Genomic DNA, 24,255 nt, shown 5'->3' with positions numbered 1-24,255 from the left:
GAAAATATATTAAAATAATAGGTAACGGTGATGAAATCTAGGTTTACTAAAATAACGGAAAGGAAACAAAAAATTGTTCTTGAACAGCCCGTTAACCTACGCTAAATGTTTATTATTTAGTAGTAAGTTGATTATACATTGTAAATCAGATGGAATAGTTTTTGAGTTTTAATTTAAAACTAGTTTAGATCCCGCGCAGTGAATGCGCGGTATTTATAGAATTTTTATTTTTGTATTACTTAATCATGCTAAATTAACACCTCATTAATTTTTCATATTTCACGTCATTTTATTTAATTTTTCATATTTCACGTCTTTTTGGCAATGATTTTATATATTTCGATTAGTGAAAGATATATTTCGAGATTTGTAATATGAACCCAAATTTTTTGGCAATGATCGAGGATTTTTTACTTCGAGATTTGTAATATATGAACCCAAATTTTTGACAATGATCGAGGATTTTTTTACTTGTAGCAATATAGCAATGATTGACGGTGGAGTATTTTTTTGACAATGATTGAGGATTTTATACTTATTTTTTGGCAATCAATTTTTACGTTATTTTTGGGCAAGATTATTGATATGATCTAGATTTAACACATAGTAGAATAGGACGTTATACCTATTTTTTGGGAATAATTTTTTACATTAGACTTAGCCCAGAGTAGAATGCAAAAATTAAAAGTCCAATTAGAAGATAATATTTTAGGTGGGAAAAAACGTAGATTGGCCTATTTATTTAGTAAATAGAGGATTTTGAGTTTTATTATAAAGTTTTTGAATTCATTTACTTAAACATTAATCTCAAAAAATTACATTGTAACTCAAAAAAATTACTATAAGCTCGGAAAATTTTGACTTTTGACGTCGTATAACTAAAATGTAACTTATAATCTATAGAACTCAAAAAAATTCACAAAAATACATCAAGTGTGAGGTAGTACATCGGATGTAGAATACTTTTTCTCATTATTAATAATAAGGAAAATTACAAATAAACATCATATATTTGTGTTTTTTTTTTTTTTTTTTTTTACAAATTAGCACAACGTATTTACGTTTTTACAAATAACACTTAGTCGTTAGTTTTCCGCGTATATTCCCCAACCATCAGTGTATTTTACACCCTCATTACACAATTACATTTCATTTTCCCCAATTCAATAACCTTAAATCCGAAATTCATATCATAAATTTCGACAATTGTCTATTAACCCATCGAAATCGAATTGAAACTAAAATTAAAGCAAACTCGATTTTAATCAGTCCCGAAACCAAACCGAATGATCCGTTTACCCGGTCTAGACTTAAAAAGTGTTCCATATAAAAACTCAAAAAAAAGGATAGTGAGTTAGTGATAGAGTGATAGGGCAAATGAGATAGTTTTGTTTGAAAAGAGAGGTCCATAAACCCCTAAAGTGAAGAACTAGGGTTTAAGATTTGCATAGAAGAGTAATCAAGCATTGAATTAATCAAAATTAATGGCAATTGCAATCTTCAAACTTCCAATTTCACGCAGACCCATTTTCCCTTTTATTCTCAATTCATCTCAAAGCCGTCATCTTCAAACATCTGTTTGTTCATGGGCTTCTGCTGCTGCTGCTGCATCAACAATTCTAGTTCCTGATGAAGCTAATTTCATCATCAAACCCATCAAATCTCAGACCCCAGGTACTTCATTTTTCATTCAAGATTGCATCTTTTTATGTAATTTGGTTTTGTTAATGAAATTTTCATTTAAATTTATGTTATTTCATTGAATTATTTGGTTATAGGTGATGAGAAAATGCAACAATGGAAGAAATTGAGCTCTAAAAAACTTGGAATTAGCACATCACAGATATCTGGTCCTACAAAGGTGGTCCTTAAGGAGCTTAAGAAAAAGGGTATGGCTAATTTTGTCACGGTTGTCACTCTTTAATTCAATTTGTGTGTGCGCGCGCGCGAGCGCTCGCTCCTTCTCTTAATTCATTTTGCTGGGAAACAAGGAAAAGGGTATGACTAATTTTGTCATGGATGTCACTCTTCAATTCATTGTGTGTGTGAATTGATGCATATTAGCACATTACAGTGAATTTACTAAAATGGTTGTCAATCAGATAACGTTTATCATGTGATTGTTTGTGTCTTAGTGCTTGCTTGGATTGAGGGTAAAAAGGGGGGAATAAATAGGGGAGTGATATGTAAGTTGTGTTTTTCATGTTTGGTATGAGAGTAATTATTCACCTCCTGAATTTATTACCCTCATGAAAGGGTAATACATTACCCACCCTCCCCCCTCCCTCCTGGGTAATGATTAAGGGAGTAAAACATCTACTCAATAATCATTACTCCTATATGCCAAACCTATTTTTATGGAACTCATTACCCAAGTAATTAACTTCTCCAGTAATTATCACCCAATTAAAATTTACACCCTAATTATTCCATGCATTCCAGGCAAGCCCTTATGTAGCATTATTTTGTCTTATGCTAGATTGCACCTGGAATTTTTCATTAATGTGGAAGTAACTGCTGTGTGTGTGTGTGGTTATATCAGCAAGAACAGTATTTCATTTAACATATCGTGCTTGATAGTTTTATCGTTTATGGTGACATTTATCTTATGAGCCTTCTGTGTTTCAGTTCTTTGAATTTTTACTTTCGACTTTGTGTATTAATTGTTGAGAATGCATCCTATGTATGCTGGTCGTTTCATGAAATGACTCAAATAGGCGATGGGTTTCTGTAAGGGTTTTTTTCATTGGTAAGGCTTAACTTTGTGATACGAAATTGATCCAAGGAGTCGTCGAAAGAAACACTGCAAGTTCACGAATCTTAGTCTCTTGAGTAAAATTCGTATCACTTTGGATGATAGCTACGTGGTTTTTTCCTTCCCTTTATTTTTATGTCATACCTCTTTGTGAATATAATTAGTATTAGGTGTTCATCTTTCGTGTGATTGCCATCATAAATCCTTGTTACATCTTTTGGAAGATCATCTTTGGAGGTCGCATGATTATAGCTGTATAAATGCTCCCAGTCTCACATTAACGTAACATTGGTCCCTATCGTAAAAGTGTACTCATGGTATTGTAACTTTTTCAATAAAAATAGGACATTTTTCTTTGTATAATAAGCTATGCTTGATCAATATATTTAGGCTGATTGTATTATTATGATTCACTGTAGGTTATGAAGTGTACCTTGTCGGAGGATGTGTTCGTGATCTGATCCTCAAGCGTGTACCAAAGGACTTTGATATATTGACATCGGCTGAATTAAGAGAGGTTATGTTCAATACATTTCACATGAAATTTGAAAGTGATTTTCTTAATGCCAGTTCCTTGACATGATGTGTTTATTGCTCATTTTATGCTGGGAAATTAACATGTTTAATGGAGGAGTAAACAATGCCTTTTTTCTTGCTTAAATTTTTTTTCCTGGAAAAGGCCTTTTCTGTTCTCGATTAGTCGTGACCCTTAAACTTTGGCCTGCAGGTCATTAAAACATTCCGACATGCAGTAATTGTGGGACAAAGATTTCCTATTTGCCATGTACATATTGGTGATCATGTTATAGAGGTATTATTCGGAGACATTGCCCTGTTTATCTTGAAAATGCTAGAAACCGTCTAAGTAGTCTTGCTGCACTTTTTTTTGTATTCTTTTTTCACTACTGTTTATATCAGATTTTAAAATTGGGCGTATCAGGTTTCAAGTTTCAGCACCGGGGCAAAGAGATCTGACAAGAACCTGCCTCTTTTATTAGAAAAACCAATTGGGTGCACCGAGAAGGATAAAATTCGTTGGAGAAACTGTATGCGACGGGACTTCACAATTAACGGGTTGCTGATATGACCCTTGTAATTTGGATTTCTGTACTGTCATTTTCTATTAACACATTCCGCCTCCTCACACTATTCCAATCCCTGAGAGCATAGATATTGCTGCTTTCTAATTCGAGATTACTATGACTTTTCGCATCATTTGTATAAATCCTTTTAAACTTTTTTTGTGTTTTTGGTCCTTGTTGCAGGTTGATGTTTGATCCTTTTGCAAGGTTAGTGTATGATTACACTGGTGGATTAGAGGATATAAAAAAAGCTAAAGTATGTTTTGTCCATTGATATTAAGTTGAATGATCTTTTGTCACGGCCTATAAAAACCATCATTATTTGTGATCACAGTTGCGAACCATTATTCCTGCAAGCATCTCATTTCAGGAGGACTGTGGTGAGTTCTTCTTCGAGTTTCGAACTTTACTTTTTGCCGTAATGTCGCTCACTTACGTAAAATTTTATGGATTGGCTACATATATATATTGCCTAGTGCATTTCAGATTCCTAATGTCATCTATGTTATTGTAGCTCGCGTCCTGCGTGGAATCCGGATAGCAGCCCGTTTAGGGTTCCGTTTGGAAAGGGAAACAGCCCAATGTGTCAGAACTTCATCTTATACGATTTTGCGGCTTGGTAAGGTAGGGATTTACAACATGAAATGAGTTTGTGCCACTTGTCCGTACCTTAACTCACTACCACAATACTCTCTTAAAATATTCCTAAAATACCACTTGATGGCACCCTAATCCCTATTACTTTCCTTTACCATTTGTTGTTTGTATGATTTCGGGCCATAAATGATGTTTCTATTGTTGTAGGGAAGGTTCCTTATGGAAATGAACTATATGCTTGCTTATGGCTCTGCTGAAGCCTCTTTAAGATTATTATGGAAATTTGGGTTGCTTGAAATACTTCTCCCTCATCAGGTGAGATTGTAAGCTATTTTTGCACCCACTTGCCAACTGTATATGTATGAAAGTCCTACTGATTTCTCTGTTAAACATTCTTTGGGAAAGGCAGCATATTTAGTTCGGAGTGGTTTTCGAAGAAAGGACCGTGGATCAAACCTGCTTCTGGTAATGATGTTCTCCGATGATTACAATTTGTTAATGCTGTTTTTTTTTTTTAATTTCTCAGTGTAGATAACAGATTGTTTTTTGATGAGCCCTGCTCTAACCAGGATTGCAATATCTGTATCAGATATAGGTTTATCCTTTCAGCATGGTGTGGGCCTATGATTGGGCTACCCTGTTGTAGGCCGAAACATCTGCCTTGAGTCCCTTTTGAGTCTTTTTTTTTCCTCTGTCATTCCATTGCATCTTTTTTTTTCCTTCTATTTTATTACGCCACAACAAATCATGTCACTTATTACTTGTCTGTGTTATTCACAGGCTTTGTTTGCCAATCTGGATAAACTTTTGGCACCTGATAGGCCATGCGATAGTAGTTTATGGTAAGACTTTGTAGTAGCTTGGAACTTACGCAAGAACATGTAAATAAAATTCGTGTCTATTATGTTACTTTGGCCCTTCATCTCTAGGGCCATACTCATGTCAGACACGACTCACACGACACTCCAGGATTGTAGGAAATCCGTACATCTATATGATTTTAACGATTATAAGGCTTATGTCTATAATCTATATCACTTTACGAACCTCAAAGATTTCGAACGTTTAATTAAATTTATATTTTATATCCTCACAACCTTGTCCTCAATTCTTGTCAGAGTCCATGTGTCTCAAAAACAAAACTTCTGGCGAGTCTGACAAAATACTTATGCAGCGTTTTCCAGATTGCGGACTGGGATCTCTGTGAAGTATAAAATAGTGAGACTGATGCATAAAACAGTGAAGACATCAATTAATAGTAGCTTTGTTAAATCTTAAATGTATTAATGAGTAATTACTGGTAAATGGAGCGGTCTGACAAATAAACTGTGTCAGGCTGTCTTGTTTGAAAATTTGTGATACTGATTATATATAAATGTACACTCATACTTCAGGGTCATGCTCTTGGCATTCCATATGGCGTTGTCGGGCAAATCAAGGAGTCCTTCAGTTGTTGCTGCTTTTGCACTTGCCATCAACAATGGCGGGGATATTGAAGAAGCAGTTGACATTGCCATAATGATTTCTCGGCCAAGTGAACAGAAATATCATGAATTGCTTGAAACTCAGATTTCAGAGAAGACTGCGTTAAAAAAAGAGTTGCTGAATCTAGCAGTATCTGTCAATATGGCTCTTTCCAGTATGACAGATGAGCATGCTGTATCTAGGGCAATGGCTAAATATCCTCAAGCGCCACATTCTGATTTGGTAACCCCTTGAACCTTCATTTACTGCTAAAATATTTGATCTTTTTCACATCATATCATTGCAGTCCTAAATATCCTGAGTACCAGTAGCGTAAGCATGTTATTTATAGGACCTGGGTTTTTGGAAGTTCAATTTTCTGGGTGCTTTTTACGCGGTTTTACGACAATAATATTACCAAATGTCTCAAGGACTCCGGAAATGGTGGGATAAGAGGGGTGGATGTGTGGGTGTGTGTGTTCTTATCCTATACTATCAGAGAGGCTAATTATTTTAAACACAAATACTTGTGTAAGGCGGTTTTACACAAAATTATCGTAAAACGGGATCTTCTTGTAACCACTTTTACCCGCTAATAGGATTGTGTTTGGAACCGTTTTACAACTATATTAGTGTAAAACCGCTTTACACAAGACTAACAGTTATTTTAATTAAAATATTCGAGTTTTAAATTTTACGATTATTTTTGCTCGCTGTAGTGCTTGAAAGATTTGAAATTCTATTTTTTTTTATATATAATACTGTGTTTAAATATCTAACATAACCCAGAAAAATAAGTTTTCTATGTCTGGCACGACTGAACACCTTATACAACTATGCAGGTTATTATTCCACTGGGATTATACATTAGAGTCTGCAACATCCTTGAGAGTGTAAGTAAAGGCAGGAAGCACGGATTTATAAAAAAAGGCGGTAAGATAGATTACGATATGTTAGCTATAGGAAGGTCGTCGGAAGTGAGACACGTTTTTGCTAGGGTAGTTTTTGATACGATTTACCCACTTGAGCTCAATTCAACTGGGCGTAGCGTAGCAGAATACATGTCTTAGCAAGACAAATAGTGTTGAAAATTTGCTACGAAATTATGTTCCGTAGGTACATTGGAGGAAACTTCAACAAGCTTAAGCTAATTTAAACGATGCTCCCTCCCATTCGTTAGAATTGCAAACTAGAATTGTAGCAATTTCATGAGTAAGCCAAATAAGGAAAGTTTTGTAATTTCAAAGAATCGGATGGTGTATTATTTGTTGTTACCGCATAGTTTAAAGCTAATTAAATTTCTCTGTTTGTGCGAAGATGGTGGACAATGTGGTGCATGTCTTGCTGCTGCGCTAATTTTCAGGCTTGTGAATAACATACTTTTACAGTATGTATCCTCACATCCCTTGCCATCTGTTGAGCACAGATGGGAGGAGGTAAAAACCGATAAACAAATTTAGTGATTTGTCGATGAGCAAGACTAGTAATGAGTTTAATCTCAAATCTTGAATATAAGGAGGAAGTATTGTGTATAAGGGCCCGGATCGAATTTTTTGGCAAATTGGTGTTTATTAGCAAAATAATTAGGGAATTGGGGTTGGTTTGAAATTATTTTGATCAATGGTGTCCACGTCATCAGTTTTTATCTTTTTTCCAGTTTTTATGGTAAGCCGCTAAGTTTAATATCCAATTTTTTTTTTCTCAAACCGTCACCTTCAAACACTGATGACAGTCTATTCTAGAAACGAATAACCACTAAAGCCGCTAAGAAAGTTAGCAGCTTCCCTATTTCTCTATTTTTCATAAGCTTATGACATTTATTATCTGAAAAATGACAATGAGACAAAGCCGCTAAGAAACTTAGCGGCTTTGCCTAAAAATTGGAAAAAAAAATGAAAATGATGACGTGGACACCATTGGGGCAAAATAGTTTCGAATGAACCCCAATTTCCTAATTATTTTGCTAATTAACTCCAATTTGCAAAAAAATTCGCCAGGATCTGCCAAGTTTGTTATGTGAAATATGTAAGCATAAAATCGTCATGTGAAGTGGCTAAAAGTTGCCTACAATAGAAATTGGGACGACCAAAAAGAAACACGTAAAGCCGTAGGAACAGAGGTAAAGAATCGTTGTTGGGGACCTCCACTTTTGATTGACAATCTCTAGTCATTCTGATATTCCGAATACAACAGGCAGACGGCCTGACTAAAGTCCAGTTCTGCGAATAACTTAGGATACAATAGTCAACAGTTCCGACAATTGCTAATTCGTTTCTTTCATGGATTTCACAAGCAAGTTAACTATATCATGTACACTTAACTATATCATGTACAATAATTTATTTTTAAAACAAATAAATAAAAGGAAATCCCAAATGAAAAACAAATAAATAAAAGGAAATCCCAAATGACACCGGCGAGAGAACGAGCAAATATCATCATTCCACAAGTGGCTTTCCTTCCGCTAAGAGTACAGTTTGTCAGCAAGTCACTCTTCATCTTCGTCCTCATCATCATCTTCAGGCACACCGGTGTCATCACCAATGCCTTCAAGAAGTTTATCAACGTCTTGCCCTAATTCCAGGAGGCGGGCACTAAGTCGCTCCACCTTGGTCTGCTCTTGTCCTAAGCACACAAGTAAATCACTCAACTCAGCCTCACTTTCCTTTTGTGCTTCCTCTCTTGCTTCTTCTTTGATTGCCTCAATGTCAGGGTAAGAAGTAGATCCCCCGCTTCTCAGTGACTTAACCTCTTTCTCAAGCTGAAAGTTAGCCTGTTCAAGGCTGTTGTATGCATCGGATAAACTCTTTAAATCAGCTTCCATTTTCCCAGCTAGGTTGCGATACATGGAAGCTTCTGATTCAACCTTTGTTTTCTCGCTCTTGACCATCTCTAGTCGCTGTGATATTTCTTGAAGATCTCTGCGGAGCGAATCCACCTGAACTCTCTCATGGGCTCCAGTTGTTCTTTGCTCAGGCGTCACCCCAGACTTTGTCAAGTCTTCAGCTAGACTTGCATTGCGGCCAAGGAGATCCTTCAGAATATAGAGAAGACATCATTCCATCAGATTCCCATATTAACAAGGAATTCAGTAATTTAGAAACATGAACAGAGCTTTAATCCAAAAACGAGTCAGGGTAGGCCAACATCACTGGCTCGGAATTTCCGGAATCAAATTTGAAATTATAATATTTGCCCTAGAATATCAATTGACCTGTAAAAAATAAAATAGACCCACAAACTCAACCCCAGCCATCCTTTTATGGTCATGAATAAGTGAATCTTGTTTCATGACCCGAAATGACCACAAATATGGGGTCAGACTTGACCCTACATGACCCGTGAATCAAAACGTTTCATTTAAGGATATAAATTAGTATAAAAAATTATATGAGCAATTATAAATACTACATATTAGTAAAGATTTAAGAGCGATAACATGATAAAAAACAATTTAGTATTTATATTATAGTAAATGTGGAATAACATTTAGAAAATCAACTTAATATTACCGATGGTCTTAACAAGGCTTGTGAAACACAAATATGAGTAGATATTAGGTCTACTTATATTTCGTAAATCAAACATCACAAATTTTACAAATAATTATGAAAGTTGATACCGCTTGACACTCAAAGTTTTGCTTGACACTCAAGTTAAATGGGGACAGTATCAATCGGAAACTATTTTAGGATATCCAAATAATGGTGACCGATCCCGATCCTAGGTAGGATCTTAATATATTTGCTCTCGTCATTTAGGATTTCCTTTCTTTTTAATTGTTTCAGTACACCATCTAGTTAAATGTAAAGACAATTTTAATAACTGAAAATAATTATATTTTATAAAACAATGGTGGCAAAATAGCAAATGAATTTTTTTTACCCGTATAAAACAAACTCATATTGACCTGATCTAAACCCGACTTGTCTAACCCGCTTAATAGATCGATGTTCTAGTGATGACACGAATAAAACAATGGGTACTTCACACTTTTTTGGTTGTTTCACAGGGTTCTTTACATTTTATTTTCAACAGAGGGAGTATAAAGTTATAGTTATAACACAAATAAACACAATTTTTCTTTACACTTACAATTGAAGCAATTCTTTATCCTTTCTCTATTCCCAAAAAATTGCGTCAATTGCAAGTGTAAAGAATGACTGAAACGGAGGGAGTATAAAGTTATGTACAGGTCAGTCCTAAAGCACATCAGTAAGAATAGATAGATTGCATTACCTGAATCTCAGAACATTGTTTATCCACAAAGGATTTCAGACGAACAATATAGTCTGAATCACTTTCACCTCTTCTTCTTTCCAATTCAGCTGGAACAACCGCCACCTTTGTTTTTGGTTTACTGTAAACCTCAACAAATTGTTCTCGGATATTTGCCTCCAGATTACTAACCAGGGTAACAAAGCCAACATCAAAGACTGAAGCAAGAACTGGATGCACTTCATTCGATTTATCATCGGAATCATTGTGGTCATTTTCAATATCTACCATACTTGCACCAGTTGATCTAGTCAAAGGTTTAGGCAGCTCTGTTGGCTTTCTGGAAGAGAAAAGAACACTCTTTTGCATTTCATCAAATTTCAGAAAATAGGAGGTTAGCCCAACTTTCTGACTGATTGCATCAACTACACCAAATGCATCTTTTCCGCTCTCAACACTTTTATTATAGAGAGTACACTCTCCCAAGATAACCGCTGTCAATCCCCTTGTGCAAACTTCTACAGATTCATTTAACAGCAACTCAATCAGATAAGTAAGGTGGGGACGTGCATCCAGAAAGCACTGAACCGCACTAGGGCAGTCAACAAGCCATACAATCAGCAATTTAAGAATCATTTGCTGGACATAAAATCCATCTTTCCCACTTCTCTTTTCATCTTTATTATTCATGGAAGAGGCAATTGCCAAGTATTTGACTATACGGTGTAGAAGGGGCTCAGGGGTTCCCAGAGTCTGCACAGGTGTCGGAAGCTCGATTTTTAAAGCCTGCACATAATCCCAATATTGTATCAATCTGACTTGAAACATGTGACTAACAAGTTGGTAATTAGAATAGTAGTTCGCCTGTTATGTACAGCTTTCCACAACACAAAGAGGGCACCAAACCGAGAGGACAAGAGCGTAAATCAATAATATACCCAGAGCACAACGCAGCAACATACCCTCTACAGCATTTAAAATGGGCTTAAGAGCAAAAAAAACCTTTGCCCTACATGTATCGACTGTGATAAACTGAACCTGGAGGTGAAATATACTTGTACTAAAATGAGATTAAGAAAGACAAGTCTTGAACACAGTAAATCCCTTTAAAAAGATCAAGAAGCTACTTATGACGAACATTTAAATAGACATGAACAAGTAATAGACATGCGAAAACGCAGAAAGTTACATAAAGTAGCATCTTCAAACAATCATAAACATGTAATGAGAAGTTAACAATTTTGAGCATGATAAGAGGCCGGACATGCAAGCTTAATAATATGTACGTGAAACGAAAATACTTAACAGTGAGACCTGGGTATTTGAAGTTGTAAAAAAACATTTGCCGTGCTTTTTATGCTAGTGTTGTGCATCAATGACTTCTGCTACTTGGCTGACAGAAACTCACAGCCAGTAACACAGCATTTACATCTTTCAGAATCCAGACACAGCCAACCATCCAATATAGATACGTTAGTGAGATGGTACCAACAACAACAAAAACAACAATTAGAAGAGCATTACCCCAAGTGTCTCAAGTTCTCCCACAAATTGTGGGGTGAGGAGGGTAGGAGGTACACAACCTTACCCACGTGTTGCTAATGCAGAGAGCTTGTTTCCAAATGACCCAAAATGAAATTGCATTAAGATTTAAGAATTGCTTGAATGATGGGTACTTCACAATAAAAATAACCACTCCTAATTTAGTGAGGCATTTTATTTTATTCCACCATCATCAAGGAACAAAGAATAATGAATCATCAGGCATGGCACAAATACTAATCAAGATAACGAAGTTGTATCATTACTCTTCAAGTACCAATCAAATCCCGTAGTAGCACGTTCTTACAATCTTACGACCAAGACTCTAAGCTAAGCAAGTAGGAATACGGTTCGCAGATAGAAAGCAGCTTTAACCTTAGAGAAGAGAAATATCATAATTGGCTCAGAACAGCAGCAAAACTAGCTTCCTAATAAAGCAGCTAAGAGAACTTGGGATACTCCTAGTCATAAAACACAGGCTCGTCCAAGATACAACTTTCCAAATCGATGAAAGAAAGAGGAAGACAGCAGATTAATATCCCAAATAACAAGTTGAATCACACAAATAGGAGCAAGAAATTACTTGTGCATTATCTAGTTTGTATCCACTTATTAATTTACATTGGTATGGTTATTTCTCCTCTGTAAATTGAACACAGGATCTATTCTTATAATCAGAACTGAAAATATGGAAGTGAAAAAATGAGTATCTGTGGTCTGGTATTAATTCAAGGACACGAAGAAGAAAAGCAGCCATTTTATAAAGGGTTTGCAGATCAACGCAACCACATTTTACCGTAATTTGAGGCAATATTAAACCATATTGAGGAAAAATTAGGCAGGAACTACGCATAGGGGAAAAACGGCAGGAACTAAGCATATTAATGCATAAAAACCATGTAATAGGATTAAGTATCCGAAAAATGTGAAAGATAGAAGAAATTGACACAAAAACTTTGCATTCATCCATTTAATCATTTACCTACAGATTTTCAGCAAGGGAGGCTACAAAAAATCCTAAGAAAACATTTCCCCTAGAGATCCTAAATTTTAATATAAGTAATGGAAGGGATGAATGAAAAGAAAAAGCAATACCTTCTCTTTGCATTGGTAGTTGTCCTTCAAGAGATGAGTTAAAACACTGGCAGCTCGAGCGCAAATCTGTCACCAACAAGCATTTTCAGGATTTTTTTATAAATCCATCACAATTACATAATATAATCGAAGTAAAGTAACTTCTCATGAGTTGGGTGAAGCTTGACTGCAATAAAAGACAGAACAACCACAGCTAGAAGTCAAGGTATGTCTAAGGAGTCATGAATTAGATAAAATTTTCCTGTAATTACAGAAACTAGGTGTATCGTAAATCAACTAGCCAAGCAAAACATTTTCTCTGTTTAATTTCTTCTTATCTTACAGAATAAGATAGTTTTCATAAAGGGACATTGCTTCTCAAGTAACTGCTAAAGATGCATTATCGCGAGTTTTAAATCTAAAAATACATTTAAAAATTCATACTGAATAATGTACTTTAAACTGTGAAGGTTCTTTAGGAAACCAGATGGGCAAGCGAAAAAAATTGAACAATAATTACCTCAAGATCGCCGTCGTTTTCACTCACAGTGAGACCATGCAGCAGCATGCTGAAACCAGAAAGCACCATTGAATAACTAACTCGTTACTGATAAACAAGAAGATAGCATTAGATAACTTTGAACTCAAACAGAAAAGCAATGCCTCCAAAAAGAGAGTAAAGAACCTTCCAAATGACATGTTCATGTCCTCCTCAAATCCCAAATGAGTCACTGAACTTGGCTGGGGTATTAATGTGGATGCCAACATCTTTTGGCCATCAGGATTTTTCTGTTTCAGGGTGACATACATAGAAATAAGAACAAAACCTCAGAAGTGTAAGAGGTTTGTCACCAATAAATATATTCTTCAATCACTCAAGCAATCAAGCTTCTCCTTATCTAAATTGAGCATAAGTGTTATGCGTCATATTATGGTGTATATGTGACTAGTCTAACTACAAAAAGTCAGAACAATCACCTCACAGAAGCTCTTGAAGACATAATCAGCAGCAAGAAACTCTGGTATACTAGAAGTCCGCAAAATAATACGGAGAATAGAATTTAAAGCAGGTTCCACTTGTGGCTCTTCTCCAAGAACTTTACTTGCCAACTCATCAATGTTCTTAGGATGTTGAGCAATCATATCCCCAATGCAACGGAGTGCCTGAAAAAGATAAGTAACACTTTTGTGAGGATACTGACAACAGATAACAGATTAGAAAACACAATATGGTATTGAGTTGAAACCATATATAAATCAAATTACTATCAATAAGAGAATCAAGTGAAATTTCATACCCCACAACGTATAGATATTGGAGTCCATTGGCTTTCGACTCCTAGCAAGAGAAGGTGGTCCATAACTTTTCTCTACAGTGAATTTAACACCAGATGTGCTTAGCTTCTGTTGGAACAAATACCTTAGCGGACAGCAAAGAAGAAAAGGAATTAAAGTACAACATATAAGTATAACAAACCTGAACCAATACTGTTTTGTTTGTCAGGCTATTTGTATCTTTTCCTGATTCAAATTGCGGACCACTAGCGATTAGCAGATTAATGGTCTCCAATGCACTGAGCAGATTGATTGTCTACTGGCATGATGGTTTTTTAGATAAGAAAAAGAATTTGATTAAATTAGGAAGTAATTGTACCAGAGAACAGGACAGGAATTTGCTACCCAATACCCAAGTGAAAATACACAAAAATCAAAATTAGAAAGGATTTGTGAATAAATAACGTTCTCAAAGTTTTCCAACCTTCTGCTGGGTGAAGCTGTATGCGGCACCTCGGAGCTTCAAAAGTGATATCACAGGATCAAATCCCACCGTCTCTCTCAATAGCGTCTGTATAGCATACAGAAAATTAGCTTGTTGCATTTCAGAATGTGCAAAATGTCTTGGAAAAAAAATTACCTGATTCGAGGTGTTGTTACGCAAGATGTTATTCAACAATTCAAGACAATCCTGTAGAGTAAACAAAAATAACTGATCAGTACATTCAAAGAGTAATACATATAACCTCACTTTCTTACAAGTAGGCAACTGCTTCATTACACAGTTTGGAATAATCGTAATAGTTTATATAAATATAAATCTTTGATGCTGTTAATTATTAATGTCTACACATTGATTGGAAATCAAAGAGGAGGAAGGAGAAGAAAGGAAAAGGAGGATAGAGGAAAGATATTTTCCCTTTAGTTATTTTCAATCAAGGAAGAATTTTGAAAATGGGGAATAAGGGATCCCTCCTATCTCCCGTTCCTTCCTCATGTCCAAACAATTTAAAATGCTCCCTTCCCTTCCATTCCAAATACATCGAAACAAAGTATTAAAGCCACAATTTAACCAAGATTGAAGGATAAAGAAAAAACAAACAAATAGTACTCATTGATAGGCAATGACATCAGAGGTATCATTCAAAAAGGATGTATTACGAATTTCATGCCTAGTTACAGAAATCTCTTAGCTTTAGGATTACAAAAATGTTCAGAACTGTAGCAGGTACGGAGGAAATGCAAGTGCATGAAGCAAAATTTGATCTAGATATCAGAGCATACTATTTGGAAAGTAAAATTTCAGTACATTGACAAACAAGCTGCTAGGTTGTGCAATCTGCACCAAGTGGACTAATTGATCACCTGAACAACAACCCCACCATCTGAACCACCTTCCTCTTTCACAATCGTAAAAATCTTCTCGAAAGCTCCTTCAAACACCACAATTTTTTGAATTTCCTACAAAGAAGCAATAGTAAAGGAAGCATCATACAAGCTTACTGGTTAAAAATAAGAGTAGGATAAAAGGTCTAACCTCAGCCTCACGAGTGAGGTACGTAAGAAGCAACAAGGCCTCATTTCGTATAACCTATGAGTGAGAGACAAAGTGTTTCAGCCTGATGTAAACAATATCAAGACAAAGAATAATAACAAACAGTCAAATGAAAAAACAAGCGCATTGCTTTCGGACACCAGCAAGGGCATTAGAAAACTCCATAATAATTCTGAGCATGCTTAGGGCAACAGTTACTGAGACAAACTACACCACATATAATTTTATTCATGGATAACAAAAACTTCCACTCCAGACACAGAAAAACCAGGGTTGCCGAATTCATAATACACATAATTCGAATTCGTAATTCGAATTCGCAATTCGCTCAAAATAGGGAATTGAATACGCAAAGTATTACAAAAAAAAAGCAATTCGCGAATTCATAATTACTAATAAGCTTCATTTACTTGATGATAATAACAAAAAAACATAAGTTCATTGCTTAAAGATCAGCAATTCAGCGTTACAAAGTGACGGAACCACCAAAATAAGTCTACTGATCATATTTTTCTGGTTTCTTAAGTAAACACAAAGTGACGAAACCAGACAAAACACCAAAATAAGATTAAGTTGGTAGTCTACTTATACATCTCCTTTCCCTTTGATGATCTTTGAAGTTGATCTTATATTGAATTTTTAGTTTTTAATACACGAATTGAACTTGTAAAATTCGCTAATTTCTATATATAATTCGCGAATTAGTGCGAATTAATACATGAATTAAACTTTTAGAATTTGCTAGTTTTTATATATAATTCGCGAATTAGTGCGAATTAATTCGAAAACGTATTGCGAATTGATACGCGCGTATCAATTCGCAATACGCACCCTATGTTAGCGAATTAGGTAACCCTGAGAAAAACTAATCAAAAATTTAAATGAGAACATTTGCACATGACTATACCTCACGGTCCATCAGCATATCCATTAGTCGAGTAATACCACGAGGAACGGCCAAAATTGACTCCTGTAACCTGAACATGAACACATCAATTCTCAAGTCAACATACACGGGAAAAAAGAGAAGAGACAGTTACAACACCAATAACCCATTAAAACAAGCTAATAACAGGGAAGGAGACAATTAGGGAAAGGGGAAGAATGAAAAAAACCTGCCAGGTGAATTCGTTAGAAGGGCAGTCAGCACTTGCAGCGTATAGTACCGTATATAGAAGTCATCCTCTGCCTATTAAAAAATGAAACAAAAAAGAATGTTCGGGTAAAGTTTAAATTTTATGAGCAATATAACCACCAACCCAAGCTTAACGAGATGCAAAAGCACTTTCTCACCAATAAGCTAAGGAGTAGAGATATGTTATCCACTTCTCTTGACAATAAGTCAGCATTCATTTTTGATGGCTCCACTTCAATCTTTGTGGCTTTGGAATGATTTAGAGGGGTTAAGGAGCTTACGAGGGTTTCCAAAGCACCTCGAACCTGTAAGAATTCCGCATAAATTCTCAGTGATTTGACATACAACCAATGGCTGTGAAAGAGAAGCTAGTTGCAATGACAGATCTCACAATGAATAGTACACAAAGCAATAAAGAAGAGGGATAATAATACAAATCTCACCTATGCAAAAATTCAAACTTCTATAATCAACAACTTAAAAGAAAAGTAATTCGACCTAAGACAGCAACTCAGGTCACATAATGTTGCCAGAAACTTGCAGTCGGAGCATGAGATGGAGTTGAAAACTTAAGGTCAGTTGCATTATACTTAACATAGAAGAGACCCATTACCAGGTCAAATGGGACAGAGATGAGCATACTTTGATTCCAGAACTGTAACGTCGTGTAGGTAGGTGGAAACTCTACCGCATAAAGGTGGTACCTTAATATAGTGGTAATGCGAAGTATACCACTTATCCATTCAAGCTGATACGTAAATTTCCAACCAAACTATTACAGAGCTATTCAGATATCCTTGCCTCTGCCTAAATCAAAAGCAAGTCGCTTAGGGCTTCAGCAATCAAATATTTAAATATAAGCCAATGTGGTTATCTGGTGCGATGCACCAAATTTCTGGTCTATGTTGGTGAGACAGATGGACAAGGTTTAGGTAATTATGGATCAAAATTGCTTTCAACTATCTTTTTCTATTGTCATCAGGTGGAATGAGGAACCCAACACCCATATTTATAAATACTATCAACATTATAGTAATGAGCCTGTATTAGAATAGTAGCAAGACCATGAAGAAGTAACTAGCTATTGACGTAAAGAGTACCACCTAAACCCAGGTTTACCAAATGCATAATAGCGAATACTGAAACAGGAGCTGAACATATTGTGAGAAAAAATTGTCAACATATTTCCCAGCTATATACTGAATACAAGTTTGTTGTGCTGACCTTTGCTACCCTGGTAACTTCTCTAACGGCCCCCATCTGAATAACTAATGATGAATTCACTTAGGTTGTAGTCTATGTTACGATGATTCGGCTGCAAGTGTCGGACACGACATGGTATTAGAGTGTCTATACAGTTATTTTTTGCAAACTTTCAATTTTTTGGTCTAATTAAGTGTCAACATGTCGTGTCGTGTACTCGTGTCGGACATGCGAAACGTGACAAACGTGAAGTATCGGAGTAACATAAGTTGTAGTTACTTCACTTTAGTCAAAAAATATGATATCCTAGGATATTAACCTTACGTACCTTTAAAACAACCAGAGGTACATAAGTACAAGAATTCACAAACTGTTGCTTGGTCACCGAGGACTGTAAGTCTGTAACAGTCTTGACTGGCCTCTAGCACTTAACTTTAAAAGGCCTTAAAAGCCATCAACTCTTTAGAGCAAGAATAACAAGATCTACTATAGGATCACGGGGAGGATGATTGGATCATGGGACGTGTAAAGGTAAAATGGTGATCATAAATATTAACATCTGGAGTTGCTTTTACAGGGAGAGAAAATTGATAATAACTGGAGTGGCTTTTAAAGGGAGAAAAAGTTGTGGGTATAATAAAAGAGTAAAGAGAAATGATGAAAGATAAAATGATGATCCAATAAGAGAATCAATGTTAAACATGGTCTTACAACCTAAAACCTACAACAATGGGTGAATCTCCATGCTAGTCATAGAGAAGGGACATTGCACACAGTCGAGTTTATATTCCAGAAACTAACTTTAGTGGCATCTGGCACCTTAATTGTGATCTATCAGCTTTACTGGACAAACGTATTCTCACAAGTCTTTAACTCTATAACCTAAAACAGTGAAAGAATCTCCTTGATAAGTCATTACTCAACTATCTTCCTAATTGCATCAGCAGCAACAGCAACATTACCCTGGTGCCTCAATGGCTCCCGCAAATTATGAACATTATCCTGGTGCCTCAATGGCTCCCGCAAAAGTGCGGAGTGAGAGAGGGTTGTATACTTGTATGTACACAGCTCGCCTTTGTGTCAACAAAAAGAGGCTGTTCCGAAGAACAAGAAAAGATTAAAGGTCACAGTTCAAAACAGATCTTGGTGACATGTTTTACAGTATCAGTACACACAAAGTGGAGGAAATCAGAAGCAATATACAGGACAGTGTAACAATATATAGATGGACGGAAATTAAACCGCACCATTTCAACATCGTCTCGCTCCTCCCTCAGCACACCTAAAACTACAACAAAACCTGTAAAACAGAATGGGAGCAGATACAGGGGTAAATGTACTGTAGAGTAGCACAAAAATCAAAGTTAAAGTTGTTCAGCTGGTAAATCAATCAAGAGAAGAAATATCAACCCATTGCTCCAAACGCAAGTTGAGCAGCATGATTTTCTGCAACAACAGACTGGAGCTCAACCATAGCAATCCTTCTATCCTCAGTCTTTGTGCCATTATTTATCCGATCAAGCAACCGTTCTACATAACTATTGATAAAATGCAAAAAAAGTATACACAGTTAAGAGCCAAGTGGCGAAAAAAAAACTGTCAACATCCAAAGCAAGAGTATTAATCATCTAACTGTACAGAATGTATGGACCATGATCGCAATAAAGCCAAAAACTCGTCATCCTATGATTTTGGATTATGATGTAATAAAGCAAGATGACTCCAAATACTGGATGCACTTAAATTTTACTGTTAAGTGGTCGTCATACAATGCATTTCATTATGGGTCATCTAGAAACAACCTCTCTCTGTTAGTAACAAAGGGTAACATTGGGTGCATCAGACATCTAGGATAAAGGTGGTGGTGGTGGTGGTGTGGACCATAGTGACAACATGAACATTGGAACATCATCTCATAGTTATAAACTGACAACCACAAAATTCTATAAATACCATCATTCCTCACTAGATTCGTTTGGGCCCAAATATGAATTCCACTACCAATGTTGCTGCCAAGCTACTTAGAACACAGTTCTGCCTGACGAATACAAGAGAGGCAAGGATGCTTGGTCCGGTGGTGAAATAAAGCAAAAAAGGACTGAATAGCAGTGACATGCTGATCATTGCTTTGCTTCTAGAAGCTTAGTAGCTTAGAAATGGTGACCCCAAAGTTTCACATCCTAGACAATTTTAAAAGCAGGGTTGCAGATACATGGTCAGTGTTATAAATGGATTACTGCTCCGATTCCATGAAAGAAAGTATGTTGAGCATCTAAGAGCATATTTGATGGGGCTTAGCAGGGACGTAAGGCAAATGAATAAGAGAGAGATGAGTGATAAGAAAGATATTCTAGGTATTTTAATTTTAATTCCTAAAGTTCGGCCAAATAACATCACATAAATAGGGAGTTATACATTCAGAAATGATTACATGTTTAATGACTAAACTAATTAAGTGATACAAATGTAAAGTGGTAACTTGTAATGTTCATTACAAACAACCAACTATGCAGTAAATGTATTCACTTTATGGAAAAAAATAGGGGAGGGATTACATGTATTTGAAAAAAATAGGGGAGGGATTACATGTATTCAGTGTTCACTTCCAAGCCTAGTGAATTTAATGCAGAATACAAAAATATTTAGCCACAAGAAAGATGTTTTAACATACCTATCATCGTTTGAAGAGCCATTATCATTGCCGAAAACACGCCCAACAACTCCCTGTGCAAATGTTTACAAACATCATATTATCTTACAGAAGTCAAATAATAGTTCATTCAAAATGCAAACAACAATGTCAAAAGTTCAAGACACCCATGTAACTAAGAATTGACTACAGGAGTAGGACACGCGTACTTATCCAAGTGGCGTACTAATCACAAATTAAATTTTGAATTATGAGGACTTTGTTCATAAATGACTACACTACTATGGTTGTACGACTGGCACGTTTTTGAGACATACAACAACAACAACAACAACAACAACAACAACAACAACAACAACAACAGAGCCTTAATCCCAAAAAGATTTGGGGTCGGGTGACATGAATCATCATTTAGAACCGTCCATGGGAGAATGCACACCTCAAAATGCGAAAAAAAATAGAAAAGAAAAAGTGAAAAACAAAAGGGAAGTGAAACATAATACAAAAGCCAGGTAAACTTTTAGATTTTATAATCGAAGTTTTCTTTTATAAAAACTTATAATTTAAATCGAGAATAAAGATTAAAATGATTTTGAAAACCGAAGTAAAACATAAGGGTCCGGGATACCTTAAAAGTGAACCAAGTATTAATATATAAGAAAGTTGTTGGTAAAAAGGTGTAATAAATCCGAAAAGAACAAATAAATTTTTAAAAATTAAATAAAAACATTAAATATTTCAAATAACGTCTAATACTAAAAATCTACATGTATCATTGCCCTCCATTGTGCCCTCTCCGTCACCATTCCCTCATCAAGCCCGAGAAATCTCATATCGTGGTGTATCACTCTCAGGCCTCAGCCATATCTGTTTTGGTCTCCCTCTACCAATATTCCAAGTACCAAAATGTAACCTACTACCCTTCCTAAAGTCATGCCCTGTTTTCTTTACCCGCTCTTGACCATGCCTCCTGGATCAAACCCATTTGACACCACACCCATACTTCGAGGTGGCGCACCGCTTTCGGGCGACGACCTAACAACCCTTGCATATGGTATGATTTTGAGACATAAATTCAATTTAAAATTTGAAATACGTAAAAATGTCGAGATGTAATGAGAAATAAGAATTAAAATCCTCAAAATCATACCATATGTTTGATGTTACTATACCATACTTTCCCTCTGCTTTATTATGAAAGCCTTTCCATAAGCACCAGCTAGACGAAATGTCAAATTGGTAATGTACTGGGTATGGATTGCTTACCCATGTCCTTGGAAGTGTCGTATCGGACACAAACATGGCCCAAAAAAATGAAGAGTCAAAGTAACATAGCATGACACACAAAACCCTGGGTCAAATATACTAATAGGCTCATTTCATCCCGATATCACATCTAGAAGAGCGGGCAGTATACACATGATCCCCTAACTCCAACTACTGTCTATGTACGATCCATACTAGATCTGACAAACTACCGTCCCTACACAAAGCATTACAATTTACCACATTGCTTTGATGGACTTGAGAAGTGTCAAGTAGAACCGTCACTGGGTTATCGTCAAACTCTCATACTCCTCCATTTCACTCAATTAAGCCAACTTGACTTTTTTTCGGGGAGAAAAAGTCAAATGAGACTAAAGGGGTGAAATAGAGTCGATATTTATATTAACTATACACCCACAGTCTAGTTTCTCCGACTTGCTCAGCTAAAACAACACAATCACTATGTAACAAGTCATTCAAAAAGGAGCTAATCCCGCGAAAGGAAACATTTAATCTGCAAATTTCCGCATTTTAACCGCATTACAAAATAAGAAAGAAAGGGAGAAAAACCTTGTAGCCAGAGACAAAATCCATCCTTGTTAAGTTGCCAGTTTACACAATTAACCTGAAAAATCAATCACGATACTTAATTAGACCTAGAATACTAACTAAATCATTTGTTCTTCAGCTAATCAATAGTCACTGACTGATTATAAAACCAAACATTCAATTCAATTCAATTCAATTCGATACTAGTTACAAGTAAGGCTGTGATCACCGCAAGCAATACATGGATTTGGGGATGAAGTGTAGGTAAAATTGCGTCAATTAAAATTTAAAGTTGAAGAAAGTACCAATTCTTGATTTGCTCTTCTGGAGATCGACAGCTTCGATTTCTTCAATTTAATGTGAATTCAATTTTCTAGGGTTTAGTGATTGATTTTGCCTTGCGGTTTGGAAAGAGAGAGAGAAGGGCGTCTATCGATGGAGATGGGAGCAACCGGGAGTTTAGTCTAGGCCTTGGTGGAGTGAGATTTCGGTTTTGTTTCGATTTGATTTGTCATCCCTTCATTTTATGGTTTGACTTTTTTCAATTCAAATCATTTAGTCAATTTAACTTGTTAAATGTTTTTCGTAGTAATAGTAATTAGCTTCCTTTTTGTTGAATTGTGAAATTAGGTTAATAAGTTTTATTTGGAAAGAATCAAGTCCCTTAAGTTTCACCAAAAGTGACATTCAACCCCATTTTTATAATTTTCACCAAATTCTTATATTAAAATCACTTTTGATACAATTTATCAAATATAAAATATTTCTTTTATAATTTTAGAACTTTTATACTTATATTAAATATTGAGAATTGTTTTATTTTGAATTTTATAGTATATAGACATTTTATTATATATGTATGAATATTATATAAATTATAAACAGTCTACTAAATATGTATGTAAAAGTACTCTTCAATGATTAATAAATTATGTAGAAATTCGTAAAGTTGCAATTAGTAATTTTTAATTATATAATAAATTGTTTAATACTAATATAAATGTTTTTAATTAAAATTCTTGTGAAAATTATAAAAATGGGTTCAATTTCACTTTTGGTGAAACTTAAAAACTTGATTCTTCAAATAAAACTTATGAACCTAATTTCACAATCAACAAAGTTAAGGAGAACTTTAATTACCACTTTTGCGAATGTTTCACTCAAGATTATCATAAGAGCATGTGCACTTATGGGGTGCCCCAAATCTTATCCGTCTTCTCCACATCATTTTCCACTAATTATTTAATCCACCCTCCCCATTTCACAATTACTCCATACATCAATGTGGTTCCCCAAAGTCATTTTTCTACCTTTTCATGACCCACCAAAAATTTCCGACTATAATATTCGATAATTAAAATACGTTGTTCACATTGCTTTTGACTTTTGGGAACCTACCCAATATACTGGGCATCCCCATTTGTTGGCTAGGTAGCACGGACACTTCTCCTAATCAGTCGTCCCGTGTCCGACACCGTGTCGGACACCGACACTCCTCGGACACACGTCGAAACGTGTCGGACACCTATAAAGTCGTGTCTAACTTTCTACATTTATTCGGGCACGTGTCCAACGCGTGTCCAAGGTATTTCGGCCGTGTCCGACGCGTGTCCATGACATTTGGACATCATTTGGGGTGAATGATGTTCTTTAAGCGTGAAATGAGCTGTCGAAAGAGATTGATTAAAAGATTCGTTTGGATAGTAAATGAAAATGAGTTATAATCAAGGCAAGTTTTAGCTTCACTTATTTAAATTTAATATCAAATGCTTTTATAAAAATAAAATCGAACGTTTATAATTATAAAATATATATTTTATTAAATTTAAATAACGTGTCCCGTGTCCTAAATTTCAAGGGATGCCGTGTCCCGTGTCCGTGCCTTGTCCA

The 24,255-nt window shown here is 35.7% G+C and overlaps 2 protein-coding genes across 2 annotated transcripts; one reads left to right on the top strand and one right to left on the bottom strand.

The window, feature by feature from the left end:
• Positions 1-1,356: 1,356 nt before the first annotated feature.
• LOC141652809 (uncharacterized) lies at positions 1,357-7,214 on the top strand. The gene is made up of 13 exons (XM_074460416.1): positions 1,357-1,674; positions 1,779-1,889; positions 3,175-3,272; positions 3,483-3,566; positions 3,696-3,829; positions 4,021-4,093; positions 4,172-4,217; positions 4,352-4,461; positions 4,642-4,749; positions 4,840-4,899; positions 5,215-5,276; positions 5,829-6,141; positions 6,741-7,214. The coding sequence occupies exons 1-13, from the start codon at positions 1,485-1,487 to the stop codon at positions 6,966-6,968; spliced, it is 1,617 nt and encodes a 538-aa protein (XP_074316517.1). The 5' UTR covers positions 1,357-1,484; the 3' UTR covers positions 6,969-7,214.
• Positions 7,215-8,101: 887 nt separating this feature from the next.
• On the bottom strand, positions 8,102-22,908 carry LOC141652810 (golgin candidate 6). Its single transcript, XM_074460417.1, has 20 exons — positions 22,671-22,908; positions 22,387-22,441; positions 20,572-20,624; positions 19,311-19,438; positions 19,148-19,200; positions 16,856-17,002; positions 16,678-16,751; positions 16,470-16,539; positions 15,545-15,598; positions 15,373-15,468; positions 14,648-14,698; positions 14,492-14,578; positions 14,210-14,323; positions 14,031-14,102; positions 13,711-13,896; positions 13,418-13,521; positions 13,253-13,301; positions 12,754-12,819; positions 10,138-10,902; positions 8,102-8,932 (listed from the first exon to the last, which is right to left on the bottom strand). Exons 2-20 carry the CDS (start codon positions 22,408-22,410, stop codon positions 8,387-8,389), a joined length of 2,739 nt encoding a protein of 912 aa, XP_074316518.1. The 5' UTR covers positions 22,411-22,441; positions 22,671-22,908; the 3' UTR covers positions 8,102-8,386.
• Positions 22,909-24,255: the final 1,347 nt, after the last annotated feature.

Source organism: Silene latifolia, chromosome 4, assembly GCF_048544455.1.
Source record: "Silene latifolia isolate original U9 population chromosome 4, ASM4854445v1, whole genome shotgun sequence".
NCBI lineage: Eukaryota > Viridiplantae > Streptophyta > Magnoliopsida > Caryophyllales > Caryophyllaceae > Silene > Silene latifolia.
Note: the sequence above shows the minus strand (reverse complement) of the source record. Positions and strands in the feature narration are given on the sequence as shown.